Here is a 14,061-nt window from a genome sequence, read left to right as displayed (position 1 = left end):
TTTTTTGGTTTTAGTTTTCTTACATTTTTTTCACATATTCTCGTTTGATGACTGTTTTTGAGAAGTCTGGTTAACCAAAATTTTGTATGTTTGTTTACCATGTCTGTCCATCCACCCGTGAGACAAAAATCTCATCAATTATTTCATGAATCATCACTAAATTTGGTGAGAATGTACAGAATCAGAACTAAGGAAGCGAATTCGTTTCTGGACCCGACACTCAAAACGGAAGTGATACAAATTAACCATTTCCAGCTTTAACATTGATCGCTGTAGAACAAAAACTGTTATAAATGAAGAGGCACGGTTTCCTGCAATCGACTAAGTGTTCCAAGAATGCATGATGTTTCAACTTTTAAGTACCTACTAAAACCGAAAGTGGTTGAAATCCACTAAAACTTCAGGATTCAGTAGAGATCTACATAGAGCGAAAACGTTAGCGGATGGAAGGAAGCAGTTTTATGGAATCAGTTTAGCGTTCTAAGAATAGGTATCGTTTTTTCTCTTAACACTCTATTCAAACCGGAAGTGGCATAAATCAACCACTTCTAGTTTTAACATTGATTTCCATAAAATGAAAACCGTAACGATTTCTGTAATCAATTAAGTGTCCCAAGGAAATAATCCATTTCCATTCTAATATCTCTACTAAAATCGGAAGTGCTAAAAGTCAACCATTTCTGGTTTTAACATTGGATCCTATAGAGTAAAAACAGTAATATATAGAGAATAGCAGTTTCCTGCATTCGATTAAACGTCCCAAGAGAGCATTTCATTTCCATCCTCAAGTTTCAATATTCGATTAGACTTCCAGTTTCAATATTGATATACACAGAGCAAAAACGATAAAAGTCCGGTTTTAACGTTTATTATCGTGGTGTAAAAATTGTACCAGATAGCGAGAAACGGTTTTTTGCAATCGATTAAGCGTCCCAAGGATATATTCTGTCTCTACTCTGGTCTCTCTATTAAAACTAGAAGTAGCAGAAATCAGCCATATCCGGTTTTAACGTTGATCGTTATAAAGTGAAAACTGTAACATACAGCGAGAAACGGTTTCCTTTAACCGATTAAGCGTCCCAAGGATATAGTCCATGTTTACTCTAACACATCTATTAAAACCGAAATTGTTAGAAATTAACCACGTTTGGTCTTAAAGTTGAACGTTATAAAGGGGCAATATAGAGCGAGAGGCTCTTTTCTGCGATTAAGCGTCCCAAGAATATATTGCACTTCCACCCTAATATCTCTACTAAAGCCGAAAGTGGTATAGCTCTACTACTACTTCTTCTTTTAATAATAATTGATAAAATATCAGGCAATGAAAAACCAAACTCCTCCAGATGGTAAACACGCGACACTGCTACTTGCTCGTATTACTAACTTGCTTATAACATGGTGATTAATATGGCTAAAAATCGAATAAATAGGTTATTTGTTTTCTTCTATCTTTTAAGGTCCTTTCATATGCTTACTAACGTTTGATTTTCAATAATTTTGAAAGCTGCTTGTGCTTTTCTTATCATCCATGTCTCAAAAGTTAGCGCCGGTGTCAATGAATTCACATTTATATTCGGGCACGCCCTTTTCTAATACTGAATTAATAATGAGTCACTCTTCTAAAATACCTGGCCAGCTGTACCAGCTCTTGAGAAAGCTCACGAGAAACATGAAACTGTAAACTACGAACACATATGTATGTACAGGGCTTTTCAAAAAGAATGAACCGATTATGAAACCTTATTTCGTAGTCCTTATGCACCTTCGCGAAGCGAGCTAGTACATTTAAATGAGTGGGTTTCTAGGATGTGAGCTGATCTTGAGTTTTGTGTCCCTTTCAGCAGCGATGCTATATGAGACACTGACCTATAGCTTAACTCAGGATCCGAACCACATGACCTTCCGCTGGGAATCGAACCCGTGCCTTTCACGCAAAAGCTCATACGCTTAGCCACGAGGAAACTCTTCTAGGATTTGAAAAATAATCACTAGAGTGTTCTGAAAGCATTGTTTTCCCTCAATGTATAATTTCTTATTTACGTTTTGAATGGCTACACCTGAACAAAAAATGGTCTGCGTTCTTGATTTTACGAAAACCGTTTCAGTTTCTACGTGCAGCTTGCTTTTCAAAGCGAGATTCAACAGCACTCCGCCCTCTTCAAATAATATTTTACCTTGGTTTCGACAGTTTAGAGATAGTAGACGGATCACAAAGCGAATAAGTTATTGTGTTGTAATGTGCTGTATCGCATTTGGGAGAAATTCTCATATAGCCTTAATGCTATCTGCGCTACAAGTAGTTGTCACATTGAGCACTTCTAGAACATGAAGTAAAACTTGATTATAGGTGAAATACTTGTGACTTGGTTGGGAGTTTGAAATAATTTACTTTGAATAATCTTATGTATATATTGTCATCAACATAATGGAAATATGTGCAAAAGATTAAACCTACCTGTTTAATAAGCATGAGACCACCATTATCCCCTCGAATAGCTCTCATTGGTTGTGGCCATGGCCTACAAGTTATGAATGGTTTCCAGCAGAATATTGTACCATTCCTTATGTGGTACAGCAAGGATGAAGAAGAATACCTGATCTAGAGCCTAAGCTTCAGAACTAACCACAGATGTTCAAGTAATGTTGAGGTCTGTGAATTGGGTAAGCAAGGAAATATGTGTTTATCGCGATGTTTATGAAGCCAGCCTCAACAGCTCCAGTAAATTGGCACATTATCATCGTGAAATATTATGTAATTGACCGCAAACAACATCTGGACCATAGAATACGCCAAGTCATCTACAATGTTCACAAAATCACTGGCAGTAATCACAGGATTTAAGGAATGCCACGAAATTGAGGCCCACAGCATCACATAGATGCTGCTATATTTCACAATAGCATAAGTAGTTTTACAGTAGCAATAGTTCGTAGCATAAAATTTTTTGGGAGTCCACCATACACAATCATGGCCTGTTGTTGAAAGTAAGCTAAAAGAGGACTCATCGGACTATATTACATGTTTCCAATCGTCAGTGATCCAGTTTACATACTCAAGGAACCTAAAGAGATGTTTGTATTAGCGATTTAGAAATTATAGCCCAACCGCTAATGTTCTGGTTATGCAACTCCCGTCTGATATCACAATATACTGTTCCTGGTGAAGGCTGAGTTCCACATTCACTCTACAGTCTGAAATTGATCTTCAATACTCAGCGAACTCTCTCATACAAGCTTCACTTCTATCCACTATTACTCTTCGCCAATGCCGTTTAGCCGTGAGTTCTATAAGCTGTCATCACTATTCCTCGCAACACATCTAGCATACTGACTACCTTAGACACATATGTGCAAACTAAATTTACGCCTACAAATTTGCCCTTTTTTAACTCAGAGGAGTCTTACATTTTGCATTATAAGAGTCTGCATGCTTCAACACACACCTCCATCCTACGTTGCCCGATGTACTATATATCATCACTTAGTACCAACTAACAACGTCCACGCGCTGAATACTCATTCTGTTACTACTTTGCACAACTTACGTGTTGCAATCTACGGATATTTCCATTATCTTGACAAGCATCTGTTTATATTTATATATATAAGGTTGTTCTGGTTAGAAACCACACTCTGTGACATGACCAACGGATGATCGAGATCACAAGTACGTCACAAACTTCATAAATGTTCAGAAAACAGGCTGAACTTCATAGACTATCAGGAGGTAGTGTGTTATTTAATAGCGTCATGTGAAAATGCACATGAAATAAAAACAGTTACGTATGAGTTTACTTTAAGATTTCAAACTTGGTCATTATGCACATCTAGCCACGAAATCATCAAAAATGTTTGGTCCAGGAGTGGCTAATGAACGCACCACACACTGTTGGGTTGTGAAATTTCGGTAACGCAACATTGAAAAATAACACTAAGAAAATAGTGGGTAAGAAATATTTATTTCTGGTTAGCTACAACTTTCCTTTAAATACATGAGAAACACTTCATGGATTTCAGGAATTATTTTGCCAATAATAACTCTGTCCTTGCTGAAGTCCATAAGGGTTCAATGTGATGGATCATACGTTGTTACGGTGAAGAGGAATATCAGAACTACAGTAAAGATGCATATAAGAGGTGCCAATGAACAAGATTCTCCGACTTTAAGCTTATCGAAATATCTAGGAATGTTCATAGAACTGAGGAAGTCAAAATCATTCTAGGAAGCTATATCACAATTTCTAAGAAATGTTTCTAAGTCCCATTATATTAGGACAAAAGATCCAACAGCAAAATAAGAAAATAAATGAAGGCAACGTTGATAAGAAGAGATGTGCCACTAGTACCTTTACTTAAAAATGTAGGTGTCATTGACATTTATTCTAAGTGGTATTTATTTTTCTATCTTCACTCATGGAAGAAAAATTTCCAAGCTCAAAACTTAAAAAAAAAAAAAAAAAAAAAAAAAAAAATCTCAAGACCTGGCAACAGACAGAATACCTAGTAGTAATGTATGCTCAAAAATACTATATAAGAGGAATTTATTCTTTGCGTTTAGGAGTGCAACATTTATTCGATGTAATTTCAAATATTGTTCCGTTATAGTATGCAAACTGTCCTCAAAAAAGTGTAATAGGAAAATGTTAGAAGGAGCATTGAGTGAGACTGTGCCTATGTAATTTGATATATCATCTAAAGAATAATGCAAGAGCCAACTTTTGAAGGAAAACGATTTTCATGTGGAACATTGCTTTTGAAATGGTAAACATTTAATAGTTAGTATTATCTGACTGCAAGAATTCATAATTCAATGGCGGTCATTTAATAAACGTGCCCCACACGAAGGAGGTTTTCTTACAAAAGTTGTTTGTTTCTCAATGATCTTTCCCATGATCTAAAAATTTACATAACTTGGTACTTACAATTTTCTGGTGTTCTTCCCCCCCCCCCCCTCTTACGGTGTCCCATGTGGGGCAGCAAGAGCATTCCATTCAATGCGATTTCTAACATTTTCCTTTCTCATTTTTTATTTCACAATTTTATCTCTAATTGTTTGTGATTTATAGGCACTGGACGTACTATCTGAATCACCCGCATATTTTGTTATTGTTTATATTTGCATGTTTTCTGTGGATTTTTTGAAAACAAGCTTAGCTGGTCAACTACTTTACAAAAGTAACTAATTATTCAGTTTAGTGCTAGAAACTAATATAAATTGTGAATTCATCGACTCCACCAATCAACTTTCCAAGTGTGACTGATGACAAAAGCAGAAGCAGCTATCGAAATCATTCCAAGTCAAATATTGGTAGTCATGTGAAAAATAAGTAACACTTTTATTTTTCTTGTAAAAAAATATCAAACATAAAAATGAAAGAAAAAACTTACAAAACGTAAACGTTTTCATATGATGGTACTACTCACCTATAGATTCCATACACTTTGTTGGTAGTGCAACAAGCAGAGACTGCTGATATTAAAGGGTAGAGAAACATTCAAATGAGATGTCACTACCATTTGTCACGAAGACATGTTGTAAGAAATCATCGAACAAAATTGACTTTTATCCTATTTCCCAACTGGATTAGTCTGCTGTACATATGCAGATAAGCGAGACTTCTTAGATTTGCAATCAGACAGCACACTCGCATCCCCTTATATAAGGCATTCATAAATTATGTGATATTAAGTGAAGCAATGTTTCTCGCAGACATTCAAATCCCACTGAGAATAATCACTCCGACTTACCGTCACTATCTCCTTTGGGAGGCTGGTGCTTTCCATAATTTGCTACTTAAAATTGCTACATATTGTCAAACAAAATAGATCATCTTGTGAAATTTAAATGATGATGATAATAAATTTTTATTCAAGAAAGCAGTTGATATAAAACACTTTTTTTTTTTTTTTTTAGGAAACGGAAAAATTTATTTTAGTTCATTTTTCAACAGCATCACAATTTAAAACTATATATAGGGTTAGCATAAATGATTTATCGAGTTAAAATAAATTAAATCTTTTAGATTTAAGTCCCAAGGTTATGCCGTGTAGGCTAAAGGAGACGGTGATGATGAAAATTAAAATTAGTGGAATAGTGAAATGAACAGAGTGGGAGGAAACGGGAGAGTGTCGAGAAAACCCACGTGCACGGTATTCATCGGATTACAAAACAGTGTCTGTGGAGGTCTTAAAATCTCACGCCATATGATTTCTTCCTGTGAGGGTATGTAAAGGGCACAGTTTATCGATCTCCAATTTCAACAACACTGCAGAAACTGAATTATTGCATCACTGTTACTGTGACGGGTACATGCTATTGAACGTATGGATCGAACTGGGTTACTGTTTAGAAGCTTGCCGTATGATCAACATCACACAAATTAAATACATGTGGTATGTACCTGAAACTTGGTAAGTGTATCTTTCAGTGTTTCATTCTTCTTATAGACCTCACTGTTCTAAATGCACAGTGTTTTGTAACCCGATGAATCATTTGAGCTAACCCTGCATTTTCAATAGGACATAATTTATTTTGTGAAACCTCGTTATTTTACTATATGTAGCTTGTAACATAAAAATAATAATTAAAAAAATGTAATCTCTGAATGTGAATTTTCAATTTCCAGTTCTTATATCAACCTTTCATTGTTTGTTTCTACTTTTAGCACATTTATATAAAATATATGATTCACAATTGGACAAGTCAATGTTACGGTTGTGTAAGTTATTCAGTTGTGCAGATAGAAAGGCTTAGACATAGAAATAATTTCTAGACAAGTCAATCTGTTAACAGAAAACGTAAGCCGGAGTTCATTCAACTGCCAATAGCCCTTTTAGGATTTATGGTAACTTTTGTTACCATGGAGTAGTGTTGTTTATGACCGCTTATTTAGGTTATATAACAGGTATTTAAGCCGATTTGTTTTATTGGTCAAGCCATGCATGGACCAAAGAACATCTCAGACGTGATTTGAACCGGATAGTCAACTTGGTGGCGTCAAGGCGGGGTGGAGGAGCGTGACTTTTTCTTTTTTTCTTAAGGCAAATTTCAAAAATTTTTCACGCCCGTAGTTTTCAAGATATCAGATTGAAATTTACAGATTGTGTTACTTTTGAGTATTTCTTAATTTTTTTGAGGTCCCTACGTGAACCTGGGCCCGGGCCCTAGGGCACAACTATTCCGAGGGGGTGATTTTTTTCAGAAAAATTTCCGGTTTTTCCCAAATATCCAGATTCAGGTGTACGATACAACATGTGAATGGTACCGTTGAAAAGGGCTCGTTATACTAAAGAAAATGTCGTTTGAACTAAGACTCTATTCCAAATAGTAATGACGCAGTGAATTTTTATAATATATATATATATGGCTCACCTTCAGATTTTCAATTTTTTTTCCGCCCTTCGTTTTCAAGGTACAAGATTGAAAGTTTGTACACGCATTATGTATATTACTACGTTTTTTTTTTTTTTTTTTTTTTTTTTTTGAGATTTTCAGTTCCCTGGCGCGGGCCAGAGGGTCGAAAATTTCTGGGAGTGATTTTTTAGAAAAAAAAATCAGTTTTTTTCCGAATTTTTTGGTTGAGGTCTATGATACGGGCATGATATATATACAAAAAATGGGTCACTTTCAGCAGTGGTGCCCCCCCCTTATGTCCATGACGCACCCCCCTCCCAATTGTCTATCCATAGGTGTTCTTCCATGAAAAAAATCTTTTTGATTAATTTTTACACCCCCTCAAACATATTTATATAGATTTTACCCCCCCCCCCAAATATTTCAATGACGCAGTTTGCATCATAGCCCCTCCTTGTTGGCACCCCTGCTTTCAGACATCCAAAAATTTCTCCCGCCCTTAGTTTTGAAGGTACAAGATTGTAATTTTCACACGCGTTGTGTGCATATCTACGTATATTTTTAAAAAATCCAAATCCCTACATGAACCCAGGCCCGGGCCAGAGAGGCAAAAATATTTTTATTTTCATTTATTTATTTATTTATTTATTTATTCATTTATTTATTTCAAAAACCTCCATGTTTTCTCTGATTTTCCCGTTTATGGTGTATAATATGCACAAGCAAGTGAAACCGTTGGAAAGAATGCTTTATTCTGAAAAAGAAAAGAAAAGAAAAACGAGATATAAACCATGATCCTATGATAAATAGTAAGGAAGCAGTAGCTGTTTGACTGAAATCTAAAATTTATCTCAAAAAGTGGAAATTCTGAAAGAGATAGATGGAAGTTCAAGTTCTAGTGATAAAGGAAGCAGCTGTTTTCTTCCGAATTTATTACAGCACCTTCTGTGCTAATTACTGGAAAGCAAAGAAAATGTAACTTTAACACGTCCAATTGTTTTTCAACCTGTGCTTTACACATTCATTTTCTTATCTTTCTTTTTTCCTTTTTTTTTTTTTGTTTTGTTTCTACTCCCAAATATTGCTAAAATTAAGGTGACCTGAAACTAGATGTGAGATATTTGGAAGGATTGAGTAGCTTCATAGTGAGGGTTCTTAGAGCGAGCACAGGAGTTTCTTCCCAGACTATTAACCAATTAACATTTGAAAACCATGAATGTATGTTTATTACATACATGACCATCAAAATTTTTAAACATAACCCCAAGAATAGAATATACTGTACATTTGGTCGTGAAGGAAAGAATGTGCCCAAATGCCTGTCACTGAAGCCACCAGAATTTTCTAGAAGAGACTTAAGCCTTGTAAACACGTTTTAGGTCTATCAATTAGTAACTATATATATATATATATATATATATATATATATTAAACTTGTATATAAGTGGATCGTACATACAGAATGAAAGCAAGTAATAATTTCCACTTGTAGTGTTGAAAGTCAATAAATTACTCAAGTATCAGCAAAACTTATCTGAAAGGTGAATTTATCAAACTTACTATCTCGACATGTGGAAACAATTATTACAAAATAGTAATAGTAATTATAATAAGAATACTATTAAGAAATATAATTTATATTTAACATGTTCTTTTACCCACAAGATTAGAACCAAAGAGCAGTTGTTCCTTAGGAAAAAAAAGTAGTTGCTTAAAGGATAATCAGTATTGATAATCTTTGAACGATAATTTGTGTTATACTGATGTGAAGGAAATAATAGAATTCATATATTAATCCAGTGATTCATTGTTCTTTTTATTAAACTTTATTCAACATTAGGGTATATTGAAGTACATCATAAGGACTGTATCGAAAAGTAACTATCAACATGTATCATTAACAGGAATAAAAATGGCAGGAGATGTACAAAGGAAAAAGACAATTTGTTACACTACAGTACTTGTTGAATACAAAGAGAAAAAAAGTATACATTTACAGTTCGTGTCTGATGAATAAACGAAGCTTTCGTCGAACACCACCCAATAGTTTCTGCACAATATTGGCGGTGCATTTTCTCATTGCGGCAGACCAATATTTTCTGAATTCAGCCATGTTCCTGGCAGCTTTACCACCCTGTTTGACATTTTTCTTCACAAGTACCCAATACCGTTCAATAGGTCGGAGCTGAGGGCAGTTTGGTGGGTTCACCTGTTTTGCAACAAAATCCACTTTGTGCTTAATGTACCAATTTAGCGTAGATTTAGCGTAGTGGTTCGTCGCCAAATGCGGCCAAAACAATAGGGGAACACTGTGCTTTTTATACAAAGGGAGCAATCTTTTCTGTAGATTCCTTTTCAAATATTTCGGCATTAATAGTTCCCTGTGTATAGAAAATTCCAGATCATAAGGCGCACGAACAAATTACTTGCCGCACGAGCACTTTTGGTCCAAATTTTTCCACTGAAACACATTTGACCGAGTCAACCACATCTTCATCTTTGACTTTTGTATAATATTGAGGGCCAGGAAGTGTTGTAAAGTCCTCCTTCACGTAAGTTTTATCGTCCATCAAAACACATTTTCCTTCCCTGCTCACAATTCGTTCATACAATTTGCGAACTCGTGATTGTGCTCTCAATTTCTGTTTAGACGATTGTTTGGCTATATTTGCTTTCTGTAGGTTTTCAAATTATTCCTAGTTTTAATTCTTTGAACCATTGCGATCGTAGTACCTGCTTTTTCGCTAAATCGCGAACAGATAATGATGGATTTTGTTTAATTAACCTCACCACTTTCTGGCCGTTTTAGGTAACCTGCACCCTTTTTTCGCCCCGATCTCGGCAAATCTGTAAAAGTTAAATGATTACCAAATTTTTCAATAATAGTTTTCGCACTTGCATGTTGCACTTTCATCTGTTTTGCTATCTGATTGTAGGTAGCTCCTTTTTGGGAACACCATTTGTGCAGAATTTTGCACTTCACTTTCCTCGGAATTCGTCCCATAGCCTATGCAACTCCTCACACGGCATTCAACATGCTACAGCAGCTAAGTACAACTTGCGAACTAACCCACAGACTGTGTGGACTCACTTTCAGCTGCCTGGCCCGTGCCTACCAGCGCTACCAATGTTGATAGTTACTTTTCGATACAGTCCTTAGATAGGGTACACAATGTATAAATTCAGTCCATAGAAATTCATATTACTAACCGACGTCTTTTTTAGTTCTCGATAATGCACCGGAAGAGCTCAAATACCTCCATATATAAAATGTATTCTTAAAGCTCGAATCAGACCCTATCCCTAAAATGGAATTGTACATTCGGTTCGAGTGACCTTTACCGCACAAAGATATCATGTGGAGTATGATGTTAACAAACTCGTGTATGAGAGGATTTTCAAAATACTTTAATGTCTTCCTGGTTTATTATATCATTAGTTTACTCACCATCCTTAACTTGCATTTATCGTTCCCTTATTTAGCGTAAAGAGCATAATTACTTCTTAGATATTAATTTTCATTGTTTAAGAAAAATCGAATGGAATAATTTTATTTCAATCCTTGATCATATCAATTAACGTACCAGCAATAAATGTTTAACCTTTGGCACAAAATGTATTGTAACAATTGTAATATTTATTGGCGATTATCCTTTAAATGATGTAAAGTTTTCTAAATTTAGCTCAAAAATCCGGAATAACTAACATTTACTGCTAGTTATGCTAGAAATGAGAATCATTGCTTTGGCTTTAATCCATATCGCGAAATTCTGGTTGAATCCACTATAACTTGCCATTTCATGTAAATTATACAATGTTTGCCATATACTGAAATTTGGTAGCTAACTTGGGTACTATCCTCCAGGAAGGCAGCTGAATGACTACCAAGACATAACTGTACGTAGTAGAGGAGTCCAGGTTCTATCTAATGGAACGCTTTATATACCACATGCACTACCAGAGCATCAAGGACAATATTTGTGTCAAGCTACAAATGGTATAGGCGCAGGAACTAGTGCTGTAGTCAGCATTACTGTCCATGGTATGTATGAACTCTTAACAATTTTCCTACTATATTTTATTGTGATAACTATTAAATCAATTGTAAGAAATATTGTTACAGTACTTAGTTGTTATATTTTGTGTGTATAACACTGGGAGTTCTATTTAATAAAGTAATTTTTATTGCGATCTTAAAGAAAACAACACAGACACACTCAATAAAATTTTCTGAAACTACCGGACGTATTTGCATTGGAAAATACTCTGTTTCCAAATTATGCATAAATTGTCATAATATTAGTTGGGAGTTTTAAGGGTTTCCAAACTAAACAGGCTTCCGCTTTAGGTGAGTTTCATTTAAAAAACAATCCAATTAAGAATTGTTCATGACTTGAAAATAATGTGGGGGCTAGAGAGTAGTATATAAATTAATCAACCTTAAGACTAGAATACTTGTAACTCCGATTGTAAAATATAAGGGACTGAGTTGTGAAGCAAAAGTATGCAAAACACTTCCAGTAGATATATATATATTGTTCCCTGATATCTGTTGCTCTGTGTTTTACGAACAAACTCTCCAACTGAAACAAAATTTCCGTTCAAATTCTTGATAGTTTGCTCGTAGTAGAGGAAAATAAATGAAACTTGTCAATTTTATTTTCAAAACATCAATCACAACTCTACCATACAGTACAATCTACCCACAAACTACTAGATAATTCTGTAATAATGCTACCATAGAACATTTGATCATTTCTACAGTTTTTACTTTTCATGGCCATCCTCATAATATATAAAAGAACTAGTTTTATATTTAAAGCTTATAGCCTCTGGCAAGAAGTGTACCCATCATGATAAGTCGAAAACGACATAAATCATACTTTGTTGAAAAGCTCTTGAATGGTTTAAATCAAATACGTTACGTGACTCAATTCGGCAAAATTGCACACATATTCAAGTTATTATTAGAAATAAGTTGTTCATAGAAATTTAGCCCACTTCCTGAATATTCGAAACGGATACTATTACGAAAAAGTGTAAAAATGATACTTCCCATTCTATATCCAGTATAAAATGGCCTCTGAGCTGTATCTGGTGATTGTTAAATAAATAAATAAATAAAATATACATATGTAAAGCATGTCAATATGTCACGATAACTTCTAGTAGTAAGAAGTCGTACTAATAGGTATCGTTACCCTCGCTATCTGACGCCAATAGATGTCTCTAGCGTGCAGGCAATTTCCCAATTTAAAACTATTGTGAACTATTGTGATATTTTAATTGCAACTTAAACTGAATTGTTTTGATTTAATTATTTCAAAATGGTTAGCAATGATACTGAACACGAACATGCATTTTAAGCACGATTTTTAAGGTTCGGGCGCAATAACTAGTTACTTTGAAGATATAAGTGTTTAAAACAAAATACTCATAGCCTGAAACGAGTTGGTAGGATCTAACTTTTAAAAAAGCACGAGAGCTCGAGAAATAATCATTTGGTTTCCAAACCTAGTTGAACGAAATAATTGATGTACTTCCTACGTCGCAATATTTACTACTTTCTAAGCAAGTGCGCAATGAAATATCAGAAATCAACCTCTTTTATTATTTTTACTTTCGAGCGAAGAAAGTATAGTGATCGAGAAAAATTCCATTCCGAGATTTCAAGGATTTATGTGTTTCATGGCCAATAGATATAAAAAATCTGATTTTTCGACATTTGTCCGTCTGTTTCTCCGTTCGTCTGTTGGTCTGTTTGCCCTGATGTACACTCGCCTAGAGGCCATACCGTCCAACGTATCTCAACTAAATTGTACACTTGAGATTTTTATTTTGTTCCTCAGAGGACAGTTTGAAATTTTCTTTCTACCCCTAAAAATAAGGGTAATTTGCTGAAGAGTAAAAATAAAAAAAGTTGCAATTTTCTCAAAAACGGCTCTAACGATTTTGTTTATATTTTGGAAATCAATTTCACAATAACAACCCCATACTGTGATATGTTATTTCTCTGGGAGAAATTCAAAAGAGATAGTTTACTATTGCGGGTAAAGTTTTCTCGGACTATTTTCTCAAAAACGACTCAGATGATTTTCTTCATATTTCATAAATAAATAATTCATGAATAATCTGATAATATGACGTAACTCATTTGTCCTCAAAAAATGTACGAAGGGTAATTTACTCCTGGACGTGAGTTTTTCGGACGATTTTATGAAAAAAAAAAAAAAAAGAAAACAATCAAGCAGTTTTTTTCATTTTTCATAATTAAATATTTCATTAATAACCTGATAACACAGCACACCTGATTTGTCCTGAAAATAGTCTACAAGAAATTGTTTACTCTTGAGGGTGACTTTTTCGGATGATTTTCTCAAAAATGACTCAAGTAATTTTATGCATATTTCATAAATAAACATTTCATTAATAATCAGACAACATAGCATAACTCATTTGCCCTGAAAAAATCTAGGAAGGATAGTTTATTCTTGAAGGTGAGTTTTTGCGGACGATTTTCTGACGAACGACTCAGGCGATTGTGGTCATATTTCATAAATAGATATTTCATTAATAACCTGACAATATAACATAACTCATTTCTCTCAAAAAACTCTAGAAGGGGTAGTTCATTATTGAGGATGTTTTTCGTACGATTTTCTCAAAAACGACTCAGAAAATTCTGTTCATATTTCATAATTAAATAT

General features: G+C 34.6%; 1 protein-coding gene across 4 annotated transcripts in view; it reads left to right on the top strand.

Annotated features, from left to right (window-relative positions):
* The window catches only part of LOC145688485 (cell adhesion molecule Dscam2-like), a gene marked incomplete at its 5' end in the record, with an annotated part of 1,010,929 nt that overhangs the window by 837,374 nt on the left and 159,494 nt on the right, over positions 1-14,061 (top strand). For all 4 annotated transcript variants that reach the window (XM_081762790.1, XM_081762793.1, XM_081762792.1 and 1 more), the window contains 1 exon segment: positions 11,220-11,396. In XM_081762790.1, the coding sequence (XP_081618916.1) occupies positions 11,220-11,396 (177 nt within the window).

This window comes from Thermobia domestica, chromosome 6 (genome assembly GCF_964235325.1).
Source record: "Thermobia domestica chromosome 6, izTheDome1.hap1.1, whole genome shotgun sequence".
NCBI classification, from domain to species: Eukaryota; Metazoa; Arthropoda; class Insecta; order Zygentoma; family Lepismatidae; genus Thermobia; species Thermobia domestica.
The sequence above is the reverse complement of the archived record's forward strand: the minus strand, read 5'-3'. Positions and strand labels throughout refer to the sequence as shown.